Source organism: Vespa velutina, chromosome 1 (genome assembly GCF_912470025.1).
Source record: "Vespa velutina chromosome 1, iVesVel2.1, whole genome shotgun sequence".
Taxonomy (NCBI): Eukaryota; Metazoa; Arthropoda; class Insecta; order Hymenoptera; family Vespidae; genus Vespa; species Vespa velutina.
The window spans coordinates 13,722,061-13,744,953 of NC_062188.1; the positions used below are offsets into that span (position 1 = coordinate 13,722,061).

General features: G+C 37.5%; 1 protein-coding gene across 24 annotated transcripts in view; it reads left to right on the forward strand.

The window, feature by feature from the left end:
* Window positions 1-22,893, forward strand: part of LOC124948123 — a 309,114-nt gene that overhangs the window by 132,885 nt on the left and 153,336 nt on the right. For 22 of the 24 annotated variants that reach the window (XM_047491390.1, XM_047491483.1, XM_047491335.1 and 19 more), the window contains one exon: window positions 8,028-8,090. In XM_047491390.1, the coding sequence (XP_047347346.1) occupies window positions 8,028-8,090 (63 nt within the window). Of the gene's footprint in view, window positions 1-1,114; window positions 1,136-7,142; window positions 7,268-8,027; window positions 8,091-22,893 lie in introns of those variants that run through there. The other 2 variants (XM_047491373.1, XM_047491456.1) reach the window with 2 other exon arrangements.

Here is a 22,893-nt window from a genome sequence, read left to right on the forward strand (position 1 = left end):
CTTCGCCGTTTTCCTCTCTACCTCTTGTCATCACCCCTTTCCTAGTCTCTCTCTCTTTTTCTCTTTCTCTCTCTTTTTCTCTTTCTCTCTCTTTCTCCCTTGCTCTCTTTTTCTCTCTTTCTCTTTATTAAATATATTTTTATACATTATGTGCTAGACAAAATCTAGCATGCTACTTCGATTTAATGGTGTGTTATGTCGCTGAATTGCTCGTTAGACCGACACCACTCATGCGACCATATTTCAGTTCATACGAAACGTACAGACATCTACATACTACATATGTATACGTATCTGAATATATATATATATATATATAATGTTAATGGAGAAAATTTAAAAGAATGATCAAGTCTTTTTGATTTCGAATACGATGAAAATGCTTTCTCGTTGTATCTCTTTTCTTTTTGTTTCTAACATTACTTCGATATTATCACCAAGTCGAATCCGATGGTACATTTGGAATATCCACGATATCTTTACCGTAATGACCCATTTAATCCGGGAGAATAGTGCTTTGCCGTCGACTTTATACTCGGAATCCTTCGCTCGAATCCTTGGAAATTAGTACGCGCGAAATACACTTTAATGGCAATCTCCGCTTTATCGTTCGTATCTTCGCGCTTTGCCGCTTCCATGGATATTGTCGTCGTCCTTGTCGTTATCAGCGTCGTTGTGCTTTAACGAGAGAATTTTGTCAATATACTTTAAATTCGATAAGCCGAATGATTAAATTCCTCGCTTAAGTTATACAACAATATCGTGTTAGATTGATCTTTGTGATGTGATGATCGAAAGTTTGAAGAAGTAAACGATAGTAAAGATTATCTAGAAAATTAAAAGAAAATCAGTCATCTCAATCATTCTAGTTTGTTCTCTCTAATCATTCTCTTGGTTTTTGCAAGAAAGATAAAGAATATTTCGCGATGTGTTACTTTTCTTGCTTGCGACGATTCGACGACATAACGAATTAAAGTAAAGAAATTAGAAAAGGAGCATTATTGTGGTAGACAGTTCAGTTGGCAAACGTTAACCCGGTGGCAACGGTAGCAGTAGCAACAACAGCAGCATCAGTAGCAGCGGTGGCGCCAGGATGACCTTAGCCATTAGCCGCAGGGAGCTTTAATTTTGGCCGGTAAGTTCGGCGGTGGGCACAAAGTGGTTGACAAATAAAGCCATAGGAGTGCTTCTAGAAAGGCAATGCTTCAGTATATATCCAGGATACTCTTTGAGGGACGCGTAGACGGTGGCTCGAGTGTACTCTTGGCTCTACCATAGCGCGAAGAAGAGCGAAAAGGAGATAGAGAGAGAGAGAGAGAGAGAGAGAGAGAGAGAGAGAGAGAGAGAGAGAGAGAGAGAGAGAGAGAAAGGCGCGAGCCCGGTAGAATTAAGAGAGAGAGAGAGAGAGAGAGAGAGAGAGGAGTCGAGGGATCGAGAGAGTCGGAGATCGAGAGATCGGGAGAAGAGGTGTGCTGTATTTCGACGATAGATAGGGTCGGTCTAGTATTTTGGCGACACTCCAGCTTCTGTATAAATACCACTGGGAGTCACAACCCTCCTTTCCTCTCCTGCCCCTCCCCTCCCCCTTCCCTCTTTCCTCTCTTCTTTCCTCTATGCTTCTACTCCTACTTACTCCTCTTCTTCGTTCTCTCTTTCTTCTCTTGTCCTCGATGCCAATTCTATGCGTTCTATTATCTTTCTTCTCGGACCGCCGCGTGTTTTGTCACGATTTTCTCGGCAGCGCAAGTCGTCTTCACGGGCCGTCAACTTATGTCGGCCTTTCTTCTTCCCTCCTCCCGTCTTGTTTGTATCTACCGCCAATCTTCTATACTAACTTATCATGCTACTTCGAGATGGTATTTCGGATTTCGAATTTTAAATGATAACTCGAGCGCGAAAATCTACTCGGTCCGTAGTTCTTCCACGCATCGAATACAAACCATCAAGTTTCCTTCGTGCACTTTTCGACGACGAGACTTTGTAAAACGTCCGGAAGTATACACTTGGGAAATTTAAGAGAGAAGTACGGAGTTATTGCGAGGACATGCGCTCCCACGTTCACTATATTATCACCTTCTTCGACTCGAATCCTCTGAGTAACGTTTTTCTAACCCTCTTTCCGTTATTACGTATTTATCTATGTCCTTACTACATATTATGTGTGGAAGGTGTATAAACAAAATGACGTCACGATCGTCTCTCGGCTCGATAAGATGAGACACCGGCACGAAGAGCAGTGCGTCATCGAATTCCTCGCAAGTTCGCGCGTTAAAGTCCTCCTGTTGATTTAGCGATCTATTAAGATGCTTTTTATTGTCGTTTCGTATCGTTAAGAAAAATAATAAGACGAGAAAATGCATATCCCGACTTAAACTTGATTTTGGTTAATATTAGAAAAATTGGATAAACGTGACAGAATTATGATTGTAGTAGATGAAGGCTGATCGTTCGAATGAACTATGTATGTATTATGTGGCCATATTATCGATAATATTATTTGACGTTCCTTGCGTACGTAAGTATAACGTGAATATTTACGATTAGCCAATTAAGGGATACAATGACTTGCATGTTCATTGTGTTATTATATTTATTAAACGTTTTTATTTTATATATTTTATTGAAAGTATATATTAAATTTTGTTTTAAAAGAGATTTTAATCAATATCATTAAATATCGTTACAATTGTACTTAATGAATAAAAGGAAAATAAATATAGATATTATATAAGGTTAGTAATATGAAAATAAAAAATAATTGTTAATAATTATATTTCACAACGATTCAATAAATAGAATTTACGATTTTATGTTTAAATGGAAAAGAAAAGAAAAAATCTAAACATGTAGATAATACGATTCATTTCCAGCGTAATATGCATTGCCTTTAAGTGCATTAACCTTTGTAAATACCCGGAAAAAAGCTGGCATATTGACCTATATAAATTCGTAGAACCAAGTCGTATGACGTCGTTGTCGCACGCGACAAAAAATTTTACTTGTGTATATGTTCCTCTTTTGACATATATGTATTTCTTAAATTGCGCTGACACACTGACCTATATAATTTCTTGTAAAATACGATAACATCGAGAAGAAGGGATGTTGAAAAAAATTATCCTTGTATCTCGCACTGTTTGACAGTCTCACTGTATTGACACGCACACATTTCAAATGCTTATCCACATAATTCATTTGTACTCGTTAATCCAATCGAATTTTTTCCTCTTATGAATTTTATTTCCATGTGAAAAATAGTATGAACTAGGGAAAAACCAATTCTTTTTTTTGTAAAGGATAAAAGTTATTTTACGAGAGTACAGTACATTTCATTAGAATTTTTACTTGCCAACCACGTTTCTCCAGTCGCGTTTTATCTCGCATCGGTAGAGAAACATTCATCTCGACGTTGGAAGCTAGCTTAATTTCGTTTAATTTTCGCAAGAAAGGTGAAAGTTCTTTTTTCTTCTAAGGATCGTAGAATTTAAAAGTCTCAAGTTTAAAATATTCAGACTTGTACATTCAACCACCGTTCTACGTTATAGTTCGAGAAATATTCGATGGTTTACTATTTATTTGACGATTAAACGTTATATTCGAGGCGAATATAGAAAATATCATTTGTAAAGTCTACTATGTAAGAAGGAACGAACTCGTAGGATGTCGAGAGAGAAAGAGTAAGAGAAAAAGAGAGAGAGAGAGAGAGAGAGAGAGAGAGAGAGAAGGTCGAGAGAGACTATGAGAGAGATTAAGTCGCAGAAAGTGGAACGGGCGATGATCGATGACTCCATGGATGCGTTATTAGCATCACAATGAGCTTGCGTCTGGTATAATCGTCGCGTGGACGGTTCTCTCGAGTCCGCTTTCGTCTCAGTATATCAACGTCCCGTTGTTCTATCTGTAGGCGTCCACATCTTTCGGTCCGTTTAATGTCTACCCTTCCGGATACCGTTTATGCACCAGTATCGCTGTTTACGATCTGCTCTCTGGAGGAAAATTAGTTCCGCGATCTCGTTTGTGTACTCCTCGCTCTCTAGAATCTCGCGAATCTTCGATAATGGGAAGATCGATACGTGGATTAGTCACGGAAATATTAAAGGAAGTTAGTAAGTATACACGTACCACTCGTAAACGCGAATAAAGTCATCGTTTTAACGATCTATGCGGGGTCTTCTTTACTCGCAAAATTTTTACGAGCTTGCTGCAATAAACTTAGTCTTTTGGCTTCGATGGAGACCTCGTATCGATTTCTTTTACGAAATGTTTTATCATTCTTAGTTCATTCAACTTTCAACTTTTTATCGCTAATTCTAGTAAAATTATATTCGGTTTATTTATCAAACCGTCCGTGGAGTAGCCCTTCTTCTTCTTCTTCTTCTTCTTCCCTTTTCGTGTGGTCGTGCCTACATGCTGAGTCATCGGCAAAACATAAATATTGAAGAGAACGAGAAGAATAACATGAGAGTTTGTTGCTCCAAAAGCTAGGAGCCTTCGATTAGCAAGTTCGTAAATTATACGCTATATCGGCGGACGGCGGCGTATCGCGAAAATCGTTCGACTTCCTTTTCCTCCCGTTTCCTCGTCTACCTTACCTCCTCGAAAATGTTTTCCGAGGCATCCTATACTCAAAGTATTTTCACAAAAAGCGACTTCCCGTTCACCATCCGTTCCCACTACTCCCTCCCTCTTCTCGTTCCCTCTCTCGCAAGCTCTTCTTGCGAATTATTCAAATACTGGGATTTTACATTCTCGACGGACGTACGAGCACCGCTGGAAGCCCTGTTATTTCTTTTACTTCTCTTCTTTTTTTCCCAACCTCGTCTACTTCCGCAAAGCTTTGCGACCTTCTTTTCTCTTTTTTCTTCTTTTCTTTTTTTTTTTCGCCAAGTCTTCCGCGTCTCCACGTAGTACCATTGCATTACCATGAATAATAACTTTGTAATTAAAGTCACATGGATTGGTCACTAGCGACGATTGACGTAAGACTGGACTGCTTAATTATGCGTCAAGGAACGTATCTGACGTCTTAAGGTCCGAGAGATTTGTTTGATGGAATTCTTGTAAAAGCGACGAAGGAAGAAAAACGATGAAGAGGCGAAAAAAAAAGAAGGAAGAAAAGACGAATAAAAAGGAACAAGAGATGGGCAAGTCCAAAAGAAATGCTTTTCATCTTTCTTCGTTTTCTTAGGTGGTAGCTGACTTAGACGTGTCGATGTCCGACAACTTCAGAGCCATCTAATCTCGTTTCTTATTTTTAACGACCCTGGTTCGTGTCAAGAGTCCAACGGTGAATTATCGCCAGGGCTACATTTACTCGGCTTTGCCGACAATCGGTTACCCATCAATCACCCGACGTACTTCCGTTTGTAGGATACGTCGTCTTCTATGTCTCTCTTTCTCTCTCTCTCTCTCTCTCTCTCTCTCTCTCTCTCTTTCTTTTTCTCTCTTCCTCTTCCTCTTTTTTCTTTTTCTGCTTTCTTTTTCGCTCCCATAATCTACAATATGACGGTACTCGTTTCGTTCACGAAATTTTGTAAATCGAAGCGAGAAAGACGCGGTTATACAATATCGTATATTCCATAGCGACGAAAGGAGTTGTAGCAGTTTCGCATGAATTTCAGTCTTTATTGCTTCCGCGGGGGATGACTGGAAAGCCGAGAGTGACAATAAAAAGGGTCGAAGGACGGTGTGGAACATTTCAAGTGGCATAAGAAAGAAGATCTGGTTAAAGGACGAGTAACCGATGTAAAGGAATTCTAAGCCAAGCTCAATATTTTCTCATAAATCGAGGAACTTTTTAGATTGACTCGAAATTCTCAAATTTTTTCTTATTTAAATAACTCTTTTAGTCTCCGTTATATCGAGACGTTGTTAATTCTGAATTTTTTTCCTCACGATGAACTCTATTCTTTTATTTCTTTTTTCATCGATTTTTTTCTTACAACAAATTCATCTATATTCAATGTGCGAACGAGCAATGAGAAAATTATTGCTGACAAAACTTCGTGATCATTTTATTCGTTGTTACTTTATACGTTCAAATGATGAATAATTGGTATTGTAAAATTTAGCATTACAAGCAAAGAAATCAATTTTGTCATTATCTCTGTTGTTTCGATTTTACAGAAATTTTTTATTGTTGAACTTAAGTACATACTAACGCGTACTCTACGTTAAAGTAATAAACTAACTTTAAATTTTATTATGTCTTATTAGAGTGCAATGTTAAATGTATTTCGATATTATCTCTGTAAACGGCGACGAAGGAATCCGAAATAGAATAATTTGACGAATAAATAGAAGTACGAAATGATTAGTCGTTCTCGTAAATCGTAGGGCTAAGAGTTTAAAGCTGTGAAACAAGTTGCTCACGCTCGCGAATTCGTCGACGACAAGTGTCTAGCGACGCGATTTCGCGAGCGACATCGTATCCTCGTATATTAAATGAAACTCGTAATTCACAGTAAAGTGTCCTTCTCGTTTTAGCTTTTGGCCGTGTCCGTCTTACTGGTTTACGAATGACTTTGTATCTCGGAAATGTCATTAGAACTGTCGTGTATCAATCAACGCTATCTACTTCGGATAACGAGTTGCGAGTTTCTATGAACGCGAGATATTTCTATTCAGAGGAATCCATTTCTTGCGCTTGAACGATCTTAAGTCATTCTGTTGGGTTAAGGAAATACTATGATATATATTATACTGCTGTACAAGAATAACTTCGTTTTATTTTTAAACATATATATATATATATATGTGTGTGTGTGTGTGTGTGTGTACTCATTATAAATGAATAACGTTAGGTTACACATGAAAATGGAAATACAAAGATACAGACGAACTCTTCCGTTGCTTCTTCACTCGTTCGCATGTTTCATAGACGTAGGAAATCGATTTTTTCTACTTTCCCTTTTTCTCACTGTCTCTTTTGTTTCCATTACTCTGCATGAAATTAAAGATTTCGATCCATTTTCATGATCCCCGTTAACCTTGTTCGTCTCCTGAAACGTACCGTTCGCTCAAAGTTTGACACGAAAATTTATTCGTGAATAACCGATTTGGCAGACATTCAAGCCTGACGCTCCACCTACCCGAGAAGTCCGTTGCTGTTTTACGATCAAAGTTCGGAACGACATTTGCAGGTTGGCTCTTTCGCCTTGATTCCATGGTTGCCACCACTACCACCACCACCACCACCATCATCATCATCATCGCCACCGCCACCGCCACCGCCATCGCCACCGCCACCGCCACCGACACCACCTACGTACTATTTCTTCACTCAATCTCTCTCTCACTCTCTCTTACTCTTTCTCTCTCTTTCTCCCGTCTCAGCGTCCCAAAACACGCTTGGATGATTCTTAGAACCTGCTACGATCGTCGTTTCCGACGACGCACGGGCGGCGAACTGAAAATTTCCATCTCGATAATTTCTGACCGACTCTCGAATACCATTCGACATTTTCGTTGCCCCAAGATGACCGATCGTGAATGTCAAAATAATATTTTCGTGACAGCCAAAGAGTAAAAATTGTCAAATATCAAACGAATTATTAATAATTTACTTTTGATTTTCCATTCTTAAACTTGGTTTACTAACTCAATCGTTATTGATCCTTCGTCGAAGTAACGTATTGATATTTTTAATACGTTCGTAATTTATATTCAAAAGATATGTTTTCTTCGTCACTTCTCTCCTTCTTCTTTTATTTCTTTTTTTTTTTTTTTCATTCAATTAATAGTCATAAATTTTTATTTCCATCGATTTAGAACAAGACAAGGGAAAAGATAAAAATCTCGCATGTTAGTCTCTGAAATTAATGCAGAGATTTCGTCACGCAACGCCTACATAAACAATGTACTACATTTGACAAATATCTTCCTGCTTAGGAATACATGACATTGTTTTGTATGTACAAGTGTGGTTGCATTGTAATCGCATCGTAGCGTATTGTATCATTGTAGCATCGTAATAAGAGATTCGATCCTCGTACCATTGGCTTGACATATAATCGTTTTTGTTGCAGAGTGACAGCGTGCTAGTGGATACAGATCCAACTCGAGTTAGCAACATGACGGCCATTAACTCGGTAAGTGCGGTCAATGACGTTTATCGATAGACATCAACAAAACTCGTCCATATTTTCTCTCTTCTGTCCTCTTCATGTGCTCGTTTCCTTCATAATGATTTAACAAAGTTCGTTCCGTTCGTGTTGTAACGAGATAACATCTATATATGTACTCTGAGAAATAGATATTATTAAAAAATACAGGTAGGAAATAATTTCGTTGCGTGAAAGGAAGCTCGGTAAAAAGGTGACGATAATACTTTTGCTCCTCTCTGAAGCTTGAGGTCATCAAATATGTAGGTAATCGCTCGTCGTAAAGGGTGCTTACGAGAGCACGAGCTTTGCGTTTGTTAATAATACCATAATACCAGTTACGTATATGTGTGTACTTTACAGCAAAAAAGGCAACTATTCCTTGACGTGATCTTACAAATGTACGAACAATTAATTGGATCAATACAATAAAGAATTAGTTTTTTCAAAAAAGAGATAGAAGTTATTGCCTATTACTTGGCACTTTGCTTTATTTTTTTTTTTTTTTTTTGTTCAGAATTTGACAAATGCCTTTCGTCATCGACCGTGTCAATTTGATATCGACAAAATAATAAGTATGAGTTATACTTAAATAATTTTATAAATATATCATATATAGATCAAAACTGTTCTAACTTAAACAATTTCCTTCTAATTTTTTCTTTCTATCAGTTTAAGATATACATTAACCTATATGAAAGGTTTATAATAAAAGTATTAACTCTTATATAAGTTTGATGTGATCAAATTTAATAATAAATTAAATTAATAATAAGGCAGATTTTTTTCCGTCGATCGATTAGTCGAATTTTCTACGATAGGAACGATAGTTCGGTGAGATATCTTGCACGACGAGCTTGAATAGGTTTTTGTTCGAACTTGTAAAATTCTCTCGAGATAGGGAAGAGCGAAGGGTTAAAGGTTGTAAGGGAAGATAGGAAGTCGTCGTCGAGTCGACACTGTCGAGAAACGCCTTCTCGTGGGAGTAGAACATAGAAGCGACACTGCAAATTCATGGTTTTCGCGCCTTCAAATTGCGACTTTTCCCGCGGGATGATTCAGGCATTCGTATCCGTTGAGACGCGGTATGTAAGGGAGGCTTTTCTCTCTCTCTCTCTCTTTCTCTCTCTCTTCGCAAACATATATATACATTTTCCACTACTTTTTCTTTCGTCTTCACCATCGTGCTTGTTCCTCTTTTTCATTTTGCCAACGACTTTCGAATACACGCAAGAAAACGATGCCACCCCTTCATGCTTGGATTGCTCGCAAAGAAATTACTAGAATTTTCTATGTATTTTTCTTTGACATTCTTGAAAGAGAGAAACAAAAACGTTCGATATTTTTTCTTTCTAAAAAAATGTCACAATCTGACAGAGTGCTGTTATTTCTTAATATGTAAACTTACACTAACGAGAGAAGGATAGAGTGAAAGATAGAGTAAGAATAAAAGTAAGAGAGAAAAAAAAGAGAGTACATAAATACATATATACGTATGAAAGTTGTTATATTTCATGGTATATCTTGTCGATCGATTGACTTTATTCCGATAGTACATCGGCATAGATAAAAAATAAATAGGTACGTTACTTTTTGCAAGTAAACGAAGCACCTTGCACATTTTCTATCCATTTCGACGAATTTCCTTCGGAGAATAATGACTCAGCGATGGAAGAGCGGTCATGAGTAGTAAACGACGACGAAGTGGAAACCAGTTTAAATAAAGATCATGCATGTGGGTCAGCCGGCGTCGCGTGCGTGCGCGTTACGCAAGTTGCGAGAGGAAAAGAGAGGAAGAGAGAAACCGGCACGCATGACTGTCGGTAGCATTCTGAAATTTTGTTCGTTGTACATATGTATATATGTACGCATTCTAACAAGTTCCTTGTATTCACATTAAATATTTCGTTTTCTTCAATACGAAGCTACATGGTACATTTTTAAGCGCCTGGAAAGCCAATGTGGGCGGATAAATTCGATCGAACTATGTGGGCGCGTATACTTTTGTTAAATATTTATCCACGAGCACGCGTCTCTAGGAGGATTCAACGCGTTGACCCAAAGAGTCTCCGATTACCGAATGCCAAACTGTTTTAGTTTTTCTTCCTTTCTCTCTCTTTTTCTTTTTTTATTTCGTCGAATTTTATCGAGGATTCTGTCTTCGTCGAGTCAGCGTCAAAAACGGAATTTAACAACTCGTAAAAACTGCACATACGTAGAGCAGCCTTTCGAGAAAAAGTCAAATATAATGGACTTGTAAATTATCGCTGCACGTCGTGAACAGCAATGTAGTAGTTTCGGAGCTAAGTGTATAGATGACTGGTACCTATCGTTGATTCAAACGTATGTTAAATGTATCTTTCGAGATAGAAGGAAGTAGAGAAAGAGAGAGAGAGAGAGAAAGAGAGAGAGAGAGAGAGAGAGAGAGAGAGAGAGAGAGAGAGAAAAGAAAGGTAAAGAAAGAAGGAAGTATTCCTCGTTTGCTCGACAGAAAGAACGAGAGATAAATAGATCGGTATCGATTCTCTCGATATCAGACTCTCGTAGTCCCACGGGAGAAGCACAGGTGTGACAAGCAGTACGGATTCGAAACTTCGTTTCTACTTCGATATTAAAGAGCGTTGAACTTGGACTCGCCTAACAAGATGAACTTTTTAATCGAACGAAGAAATATCACATTGTCAAGTCGTTCGAGAACTATCATTGACAATAAAAAAGAAAAAACAAAAAACAAAAAAAAAAAAAGCAATGCAAAAATATTACCATTAGTCTTTTAACCTTTTCCTTCTTCGTCATAGTTGAAACGATTTGAGAAAGAAGATGGACGGTGATGACTAATGCCGAATATTCGCGAAGACCGCTACAAAAATATATCGTCGTGCGTGGGCACGTTGTTCTTACGTACATACGTATATATAATATACACACTGTTGCAAGCGAACCTAGGAATGTTCTGAGGTTGCTCAGAGGAAGTAGGCTGTTTCCAGACGCCTAGGATTTGTTTATAAATCACGACAAGGGGTTGTATTTACTTGGAGCTCGATAGAGAAAGATGTGTCGCTTTTAGGAAACGTTTCTGACTGAAGAGATTATTTAAAAGCCAAATCGTATATAGTTGTTAATTGTTAAAAAAAAAATTCTGTTAACGTCTATTTCGTGAATGTACAACAATACATACGTTCAATGAAAAATTAAACGTATATTTGTTGAATCTCCATTGCGAAACATCCGTTCTCAAGATTATCGACATTTTTGCAATTATTCTTTCGCCAATCTCGTCTTTGTTTTTAATTGTTAGTAATATTGAGACTCGCTTATGACGCCTTGTAAATCATCAAGAATAATAATAAAGCATATAATAGACAAGTTATTTATAATACATGTATATAATACATGATGAATTATATTTGCGGAAAATATCGGACCCGAAAGAAAATAATGAGAGTTCGTTTCGTTCGTACTTTGCTACATTGGAAGAGGAAAGAATATAAGTCGATTTTTAAAATTCGTATATAGTACGTCTGAAAAATAAGTTTCGCGAAAACAACCGTCCTTGAACGACATCTTTTCACTATCGTTTTCGTAGCTGTTTACCACGTAACATTTTTCTCATCCCTTAACTTTTTCGTCTTCCATTATATTCCGTGAAGATCATCTCTTCTCCGATTCCGTTCCTTACGAACATAGATTGGTTGTTTTTCTTTCAAAAGGACACTCATCGAGATCATACGACTCACTTTGTTTTTTTCTCTATCCATTTACGATTCGATACGTAAACGTCATTGTTCGTTCCATAACAAAAACAATTTCCTCGATAGCATATGTTTTCTTTCCATCGTTCGAACGACTACGACGATATCATTGGCAGTCAATTCTTTTTTCTACGAGAAAAAAAGACGAGACGACATACAGATTATTTACATAATGTTTCCAATAAGTCGAATAAATATCTTAAAAGTGAGAAAAAGATAATAGATTCATGTATGTTTAAAATCTCTTTATACGTGTATGACCTCGTAGACTTATCCAATATCGATTCAAAATAATCTCTTTTATCTAGCTCGATATTTCTACTAAAACATTATAATATGTAAACTTCGAGATATCTTGTATTTACTATAATAAAGTGTTTTTTTTTTTAACGATTTATATCTTTTAAACGCGTTTAAAAGAAATTCAGAGAGTAAGAATTATGTCAAGAATTTAATCAAAATCTTTCATTAAATAAAGGAAATAGAACTCGTGTACATTGGTGCGTAGCGTATGGTGTAGTTTATTTATTTTTATAATATACACTCCAACCGTTAATATATATATACATACATAGATAAGTACACTTGGTAGCCGTGCATCTTGACGTTTCAGTAGAGTACATAAGCGATCGTGTATATACATGTATGCATGTTTCTCTTTCTCTCTCTCTCTCTCTCTCTCTCTGTATCTCTATAGTCTTGTATATGTGGATACGTTCTACTCTTTCTACCCGGTCGGAACTGGAAGAGCGGTTTTTAAATTTCTTTCTACTCCATTAACCTCGGCTCGGTCTGTGCTTGCACGCTTTTTTCCCTGTCCCCTCCTCTTGCTATAGAGTTCTCTCTGTTTCCGACATGGACACACGTGTTTCCATCTCTCTTTTTCTCTTTCTCTATCCCTTTCTCTTTCTTTCCCTTCGTACAAATGCAAGAGTCCGCCTTAGCAGCAAACGCACTAGTCCCTTTCGTAATATCCATTTGTGACGCATGAAGTTGGCACAGTAGAAGGGTTTGGAAGGGGAAAAGGCGTTTTACAATTTCCCTATACGATCCATATGGTCTGAGTTTGCGAAACTTCCTGTCGTCCGGTACGCATACGTCTAAAATTTCATCTTTCCTTTTCCATCTTCTCTTCGTCAAAAATGTCCGATCTTTTCTCGCAGACGTACCACTTCAGTCGATCTATCCCATCGGCGAAGGGACCTTTGATGGAAACTAGAATGTTGCCGGATATCTGTTCCTATTCGATATTTTTCTTCGTGCCGCTGTCCCTTCGAATTTTCACAAGCGTCAACGGCAAAGAATCGATTTTAGATTATTTGCTCATGATTGAGAAAAAGAAACGAACGCGTTCGAGAACGTCGAATTTTTTGTCTAGCCAAATGTCAGCTAAACTTTTCGTTTTCCTTCCGATAAACGGTGTATTTCTGTACATGGGATTTCCATCTATAAGAATGATTGACATTGGAAACAGAAAAATCCATTGTTACGATCGTGCATTCTTTATTCGATCTTGTTTCAGATTTATGACAAGAGACATTTTTACGTTCGTGCAATTTTCTTCGCAAGACAAAATGGAAGTTAGTTGATTGATAGTATCAAACGAAATTGCCAACAAATTTGAGGAAATATTTAGAATATTTCAAGAAAAATAATAATATTTTCAAAAGTGATTAAAAATCATCAATGATATACGAATAATTAAAATATACAATTGAATATGATGTCCTTCGTTTTTTTCTTTTTTTTTTTGTTACAATTTTTATTTCAACTCCACTTATTGCATTGAATCTCATATGTTTCAGGGTTTAAAAGCGAGAAAAGTCGATAGAGAGAAGAAAAAAATGTAGTGTATAGAGGAGTAGAACCCATGCGAGGAAAGCTTATCGTTTCCCGCCATCGCTCAAATCGTCTAACGGGGATCGCGTCGTTTATCTTAAACGCTATGCGCAAAGAGAAGGAAAGAGATAGATAGATAGATCAATAGAGAGTGAGAGAGGGGGGGGGGTTTGGGGAGAGGGAGGAAGAGGAAAAGTCAGAAAGGAAGAGGGAGAGGAAACGGGCATGCAACGTCATTCGTGGGAATGCTTTCGACGTGGAAGCTCCATTAGAGGGCCGAGTTCGATGTTAGCGCGTTCTTTCTCTCACTTCTGCACTCGCGCGCGCATTCTACCCTTTCGCTTGGCATTTTCACGATCGTCCAACACGATAAGCCACTTTCCAGTCACCACGCCACAGCTCGCACCGCAGCAGCACGCGCTTCAAATTCCTCGGAACAATGGCCTATCGCATTAGCGTGTACCGTCAGTAGAGACACACGTTCTTCGGAAACGATCGTTGCGATTACATCTTTTTCTACTCTTTTTTTTACTTTTTCTCTTTTTTTTTTATCTATCTATCTATCTATCTATCTATCTATCTATCTATCTATCTATCTATCTATCTATCTATCTAATTATCTGTCTATCTCGGTCTTACTATCATTTATTTGTCTTTCCTTACAGTGAAGCAGAATACCACAAAGCTTTCTTGCTATTTCTTTCCCTCTCTCTCTCTCTCTCCTTTTCTCTCTCCCTCTCTTTCTAACTTCCGCTCCATAGCGTGCAAGAAGTTCAACAGTATAGACTTCTCTTCCTCTTCTTCGTATAATCTTCGAAGCGTGGATAGACTAAGCACGATAAAATCGAGCGCGTAAAGTTGCGAACGCGCGAACGTGTAAAAACATTCTACGCGCTATTAGGCGCGCTTCGTTTCTGTTTGCATTAGAAAGTCGAAGACATCTGTTGTTTGTAGCTACAGGAAATAGTGAAAAGAAAAAAAAAGGACACGTTCTTACGATAGCGTAGCATTCGTAACTATTATTTTTCTTCTTTTCTCATTCTATGTACATATTTACATATCTACGTAAAAGTTACATATGGACTACATTTGGCTTGTCACAAGCAGCTACGCTTGACACGGCCGCACGTTGATAGCTACATTAAAAGAGAAGGAATATAGGTAAAAATAACGCGGACGAGTTACGCGTTTCGGCGTATCGCGTATTTTGTCTAGGATACGTAGAAGGTTTCATACGTTTTTTGCTCATTTTCATGAACTTCGCTGCTTGGTATTTGCATTTTACATTTTGCATATTTTATGATTTTCCACGGTCGCGCACGCGTTCGCTCGTCCACGTGTGTTTACGCGTGTATCTACACAAATGCCTGCGTACAATGTAATTTCTCTCTCTCTCTCTCTCTCTCTCTCTCTACCTCTCTCTGCATTTTGGCAAATTTGAATTTAAATTTTTTCGAATGAAATTGCACATATTCTTTGCCTTCTTCCTACTTCTCTTTATCCTTCTCTTTTTTCTCTTTTGTTCGGTCATGTTTCGAAAACAATTTTAATTTGTAATCAGTTAAAATCAAATACAATCGTGAAGAAAAAAGAAAAAGAAACTATGGAAAGAATTTGCATTATTCCGTCCTCGCGTTTATTTGGCAGCTGTGCATAACATATCAAGTTTTCTCAAACATTAATATACGCGTGGACCCTCGATAGAGGTCTTTTTAAAGGTCTTTATAGAAATGTATCAAGTTTTTGCGATACATATCTTCGTAAGTGCAATCGATCATCGAGAACAGTATCCTTTCGAACTACTCCATACCAATGAACGATTTAAAAGAATATAAATTGTTCAAGAAATTTAAATTGTTCTATAGATGTTTAATTGAAAATTAAATATCATACTTGATATGCCATTTTTTCCAACTGCTTTCAAATTAATTGTTAACTTTCTACATAGATGATTATAATAAGTTTTTTTTTCCTTTTTTAATTCGAATAAATTGAAAGATTCGAAAACAAGAAATACAAAATTAATTGTATTTTAGACGACTTTCTTCATTATTTGATCTCATTGGCATAATTTAGAAAATTTGAGAATGCCATTGGTCGTTATTCATTCGTTATCCCGTTTGCCGATCGCATATTTCTTCCAAGAAAAACAATACGGCTAAAGGATTCACCTTGGAGATCCGTCCTTCGCGTTTTTCGGACAACGTAATTAAGTAGGGGCTTTTAAACGTTTTGCCGACGACAACGACAACGACAACGACAACGACAACGATGATGACGATGACGACGACGATGGCGACGACGACGAGGACAGTTTTGGCATCGTCGTGAAATTGTCTTGGGTGCTTCGTAGGCATGGCGCGTAATAATAATATACCGTTCCCGACGTAAATCAGTGTCTATCTTTGAGCGCTGTCCAGATCTTTATTCAAATTTATTCGAGCGTTACTTCAAGTGGACTACCATTGGATGTCATCTTGCTATAGCACTGTTCTCATCAAGAAACGTCTCGGTCGATGTCTATCATGTAATTACAAAGCTTTTTACAAGCTCCAAAAAAGAGAAGCATCGTTTGAAATTATAACGAATTAACTAAACGTAATTGAAAATCATTTTTTACTATCTCTTTCTATTTTTAATGTTCCTTTGTTTCCTATCTTTTCCTATTTTATCGATTTTATACGTCATGCTGCCGAATGAAAAATCGCGAAAGTATACCACATGTTGGCACGGCGTATTTAATACCTTCCATTATGATCGTATACTACAGTAAAGAAGAAAATAAGTATGTTGCGGACAATAGATAAGCGATTTGTTCGCTAATCCCACATTCGATCCTCTTTGGATTTTTCCCTTCTCTCATACTATATCTTTATGATAAAAGAAGGAAGTCGGCAAGGTAAAATCGTTCCCCGAGTTTGTTACGGGTCTTGCATTTCGGATGAAATGGGATAAGGAAAAGTAGTATCTAAGGATACTCTCGCTTGAGAATTCTCGAGAAGTACTTCCCAACGTTCACTCGTTTCTTGTTGGTGCAAGTTACTTTTCCTATTTATACATATATATATATATATATATATATATATATATATATATATATATGTTATACACATAGAAATCGAAACACAAGATAATAAACTTTTTTCGTTGTTTCTCTAAAACTTTGAAGTAGGGCAAAGTTCTTTATGTTGCCTTTTCAGTCGTTGTCCTTCGAAGTCAACGAACCGTTTTTAGTGAGAATTAATCGACCTGTAAAGGAATGGAAATACAATAAAAGGATAATGTTCGTAAGGTAAAAGACTTTTTTCTCGGGATTTATTTCTTAGAGAGATTTAACGAAATGGGTAGGGCAAATGTTACGCGAATAAGATGTTAACTTTTTTCGAAGGTATCGTGTGAAATTAATAACTTTGTTTTTATCGTGAGAAGTAAATAACTTTGTCAAGTGAGATTCATATATAATACATGCGTATTACGTATGTACCTACATACATACACGTGTATATATGGGAACGGATAAATTATATTCGAGCAAACGAGGAAGCTTTATCTGTGATTTCGGTGGCCCGTTCTCGCAGAGAGAGAGAGAGAAAGAGAGAGAGAGAGAGAGAGAGAGAGAGAGAGAGAGAGAGAGAGAGAGAGAGAGAGAGCAGAAACGTTTCGCGAGCTTCGCTTACGAGGGTTTCGTGCCGTTCACAGTGTATATCCATATTTGCCGAGTGTATTTGCTCGGTACACAGTATCGGCCAATATCGGCGCAGCCTCCCGACAGTTTTAAACTCGGATTTCCAATGATAATTAATGATGAAGCCGTATTTGTTCCGAGATTATTAAGTTACGTACCTCGGTCCAACCGATTGCGAGTTTCGATTATCACTCCCTCCATCTCAACGAACGTCGATGTCGGAATTAGAAGCAATTCGAAATCTCCTATGGAAAGAGGCAGAAAAAGCGTAACATCGAGAAATTAAAGCTCCATCAATTTATTCTAGATACACGGAATGAAAGAGACAGAGAGGAATATAGGCCTGTTGATAATAAAACCTCGACCATATGATCCCGGATGCGTCGTAATATCGTGTAAATTGAATGATCAGTGGACTCTGCAAAACTATTACACATGAAACATAGCGTAAACGTAATTATTTCTTGGAGTAATTAATCGCGCGAGAATAATGATTATTTATTTTTATATATGACGAGTTTTATTTATGATCTGTCCTGAATATATTGAGTTAGTATCAATTATCGAAATAGGTATGTATTATGAAAAAAGTTCTATAAGTACTATAAGAGGAAGGTTAGATTCTTTACAAGTTAATGATAATAATTACAAGAACATATAAATTTTACTTGTAAATAAAACATCATATAAATAATATTTGAAACTGATATACACTAGCTTCTTACAAACAATAGATTTACTCATCCCAGACAGACAATAGTTTAACAGACGGATGGACTTAAACTATAGACAATGTATTTCCTTCCCGGACTTATTACAAACCGATCAAACTGACTTCAGACTTGAGATTTCAGGCTGACTGATTCATTACACGCTATCGAATATACATATGTAAGTACATATGTATTGTGCAAAGCTCAGGAGTTTGTTTCAGGAAGGAATGTGAGTCTAATTGGTTGGAATGTTTGAGTGTTGCTCTACTATCGCTTGAAATAACTTTATATCACACGTATTTTCCCTATTGGTAGAAAGCATTACATGTATTAATCTATGTATGTAACCAAAAAAGAGAACAAGATACGTCGAATGAGATTAAGATAAAATGATAAATTGGCATAAACGTTCAAATATTAAATATTATTTATTAATCGTAATAAATATGGAAATTTTCTGACTATGTCACTAAGATCCTATTCTGTAGACTTTGAGTGTCTCGGGTAGGAATTGGCGAAAATCTCCTTTTGTTCCTGTGTCGTCCCAAGAGCAAACTCCTAAGCTTTGCATTATTATACGTCGATCGTTGAGCCTTCGAGAACTATCGAGATCATTTTCACTTTTGCATTTAGAAGTCGTGTGTCACAGCCATACTCTAATTAAATAACTCATGTAGCTATTGTTTATATTATTGTCGCGAAGTTTCTAAGTATGTACTCGTGATATGTGGATCGAATCGAGTATCTACTATCTCTTATAAAGCAAAAACGTTCATTTAAAGAATTTTCTATTATATTTCTTCTATCTAAGACGATGTTTACTAGAATATTTCTTGCAGTTTTTACGTTTATTTTTTTTTCCTCTTTTCACTAAGAACTTTCTCGATTATCATTTTTGTTAATCGTTTCTACGGGTGTTCTTAATTTTTATTACACCGATTTACTTACATTCTCTCTCGTAATTAGTTCTCTTGATTAAAAATGAAAGTACCTTTACGTGTGCAGAATGATACAACAATGTTAGAGATGGCACATCTAGAGAATTCGGTCGGTACGACTCTTTTTCACAGTCGACGAGAATAAATCGCTTCTCGTTATAATAAAGATACTACTAACAATAGGAACGAGGAGGATTAAACGAAGAAGAAGCGAAAGGTAGTGAACGAAATTTTTAGAGGTCGATTTACTTGTACACCTTTCCGCGGCGAAACATTTATTCCTTCGGAATGGAGCATTACGTTGGAGTACTCGTGCTTCGAAATACTTTATTCACGTTGCCCGAAATCTATCGTAAAAATAGCTCCGACCGTCGGCGTCGGTAGAACGATTTATACCCTTCTTCCTTCTTCTTCGAGAAGTTAATGGCTTTTCGCAGACAGCGAATTCACAACCGAGCGACCAACCACCATTTTTCCAATCCAGGCCAAATTCGAAACGATCATGGAAATGCGTCCAATATATCTGTAATATAACGCGGTCGTCCTCGCTCATGCATGTAAATTCGGGGACAAGTTGAAAGGTCCGAAGGGACTCGCCGAGATCGGAATGGAAAAATGGAGCGGCCAATTTGTCGTTCGCACGAAATTCTTTTTTTTCTTTTTTAGCTTTTTACCTTCAACGTGTATAACTTTTGGGACACACTAATAAAGCGTTATGTTCGGATAAATGTGGTAAAGGTAAGAAATCATGTTTGTTGTGTTAGAGTTAAAAGAGAGGTTGCGAGGGATGTAGCCGACGACGCAAGGAAAAGGAGTTGCAAGTAAACGTTGAAAAGAATATTAAGAGATAGAAGGAAAGGACAAGAAAGAGAGAGAGAGAGAGAGAGAGAGAGAGAGAGAGAGGGAGGGAGGGAGGGTGGCAAAGGCGAAGGATTTCCTTCTTTTTCAAGGCAATCCACAAGAAAGAACGCCGAGAACATAGGCAATAGACCATGGAAAAGAACGAAAGGAAAGCGACCGTCGATTGAATATTTTTACATGTATGAGATTTTTATTCTCACGATGCGATTGGTCGGTGCGTGCTTCTTCTTCTTCTTCTTCATTCTCCTGCTTCTAACGTTATTCTTCCTTCATTCCTTCTTTCCTTTTTTTCCCTACCTTTTTCTCAAGTCGAAAGCGATCCGAGAAAAGTACATGGGAGAGCCTCGAATACTTTCATCGCGGATACGAACGAAAGAAGAATGCCGACCTTCGGCAGGGACTGGAAATCTTTCACGATTCCCAAATCGATCGTCTTACGACGAAGCCTTAAACGTTTTTTCCATTCTCTTCACTCTCGTTGGATACGTCGAAATTTAGAGATACCAGAAAGTTACGTAGGTATTATCTCGTCGAGTGTATCTCGTTTTAAAGGGATAATCCAAGAGTTCGATCCAACTTCGAAAAAGCACGGTTGTTTGAGATACGTACCTACCGATGATGGGAAGCTTGAAAGAATTTTGATGGTATATTCCGAAACGTATCGTACTTATATCGAGTCGATTGCTTCTATACGATAGCCTTCTTCTCTTTTTCCTCCTGTTTTTCCTTCCATTTCCTTCCTTTTTTGTTCTGAACGATCTCGTCTCTTCATCTGCTACACTCTACTCTCTCTTTCTCTCTCTTTTTCTCTTTCTCTTTCTTTCTCTGTTTCCTATCGCTTCGACTCTCGTTGAGAAAGGATTATTGAATTTTCCGTCATTTCCAGAAGAAATATGCTCTATTTACTTTGTAGAGAGTACGAGGGGTAGCTTTTCGCGTTATGGATGTGTAAGAAAAATAAGAAATATTCGGATGGAACCGCAATCGAAATCGAAAAGTAGTTTCATCTTTTTTTTATTTATTTATTTTTTTTTTTTCATGAATCAGTGAGAACTCGATAGTTCTCTCTTACATTTTTACCGTTTTTATTATCATCGGTATTATTGTTATAGTCGTATAATTTTGACTATCGTTTCTCTTGCTTTTATTATTACTACTACTACTGTTATTACTATTACTACACAGTCGCATTATTAAAAAAAGAATTAGAATTTCCAACCTAGTTCATGCACTATCTACTAGCATCCACCTAGTCACCTATAACCTACTCCATGGACCGGAAAGTAGCGACAGAGAGGGAGAGATAGAGCGAGAGATAGAACGAGAGAGAGATAGAACGAGAGAGAGAGAGAGAGAGAGAGAGAGAGAGGAGAAGAAAGGGGCATGGAAGCAGTAGCAAGAGAAGGCTTCGGCCTTTTGACAATTCGGAACACGTAGGAGGAATTTATTCGCGGAAAGGCAGGTCGCGTATGCAGCCCATCCTGCTCATCTCCGTTCGAGTTTCTGGAACAGTTTTGCCGGGTTTGCTAGTCGCACGGAGGTACTAGTAGTAGCAGCAGTAGCAGTAGTAGCAGTTGGCGATATGCAGCAGCGCCAACTTGCTTTCGACTTCCACATCTCCGCTTTTGTACCTTCCCTATATGCCAAGCCAATGACCGTTTAAATACGTGCTTTACCAAGGTATTTTGTCCGACTGTCTGCACTTCGCTTGCCCATCTATCGCAACCATCGCAGACATATGGCCGCAAAGTGCTCTATATTTCTCTCTCTCTCTCTCTCTATCTCTCTCTATCTCTATCTCTATCTCAGTAGAGTACTCTCTACTTTTCGTTCACCATATACGGAAAACTCGTCGGGAAAATAATCTCTTCTGTTCATTTCGCATTCTCCTTAAGTTCGTACAAGCATACTTTTCAGTTTCTCGCTCGATGTCGACGTTAATTCGATTCCTTTAATCGAATCGTTCGAGCGTACAGACGACTATCGACGTTGCTACGGTGATTTATAACAGTCAAGCTCGCGTTCCAAAGTTCGGCATTTCTCTTTCGAAAACGCGATAGGCGAATAGACTGCACACATTGCTGCCGGGAATTAGGAAAACTTCTTGGGTCATAATAAAATTCATGCGAGGAATATAAAGCAGCCGTCTATCCGAGTAGTTGACGATCGAATATTGGAACGTCTAGACGTTTAAACATCTTATTCCAAGAGCGTTCGTATACTTTGGATTCAAGTTAAACATACCGCTTATAGTTATGGTGAGCTCATTAGGTGACGTTCTGACGGTCCAAAGCGTATACGCTTCCCATTTCTCTTTTCCTCTCTTCGTATCTTTCTATCTTTGTTTATCGTTCTTTCTTTCCGATAGTTCGTTTGATTATTCTCAATCAAATTAATAAGGTTTGCCAACTTAATGAACCTTCCACGATTTTGAGTCGTGAATTATTTAATCGCATGTTCATATAACTAACGGCTTTATTTTTGTTTCCTTTTTTTTATATTTTTATTAATTTTTATTATTATTATTATTTTTTTTTTTTTATTGTATATCAGCAATGCACATAAAACTTTATCTTGCGCGTGATATCTATATGTTATTATTCGATAGCAATGATCAATGATGTTGAGACAAGGTTGGGGATGAGATGGACTTTTTAGTATTGCGAGGCATTTTATTGGTCACGTTAAATAACATGGATGATTTAGCCAACCTCGGATACATGGAGAGTTATTGCCGTAAAGTCGATAACGGGCGTAAATATATGATAATGGTCGCCCGACAAAATAGCCATGATTTTTCAGAGTCACGTAGACAGATATAGGTACTTATGCTCCTGTAACGTGTTCGATTTTGCAATATTCCTCTTTTTTTTTCCTTTTGTTAATTTTTATAAGTAACAAAATGAGAGTGAGTTACTAAAATCGTGCTGAAACGTATGGAAACAATATCGATAAAAATTACTGTATTATCTTCAGCTCGAACATTTAACGATACCGACTGTG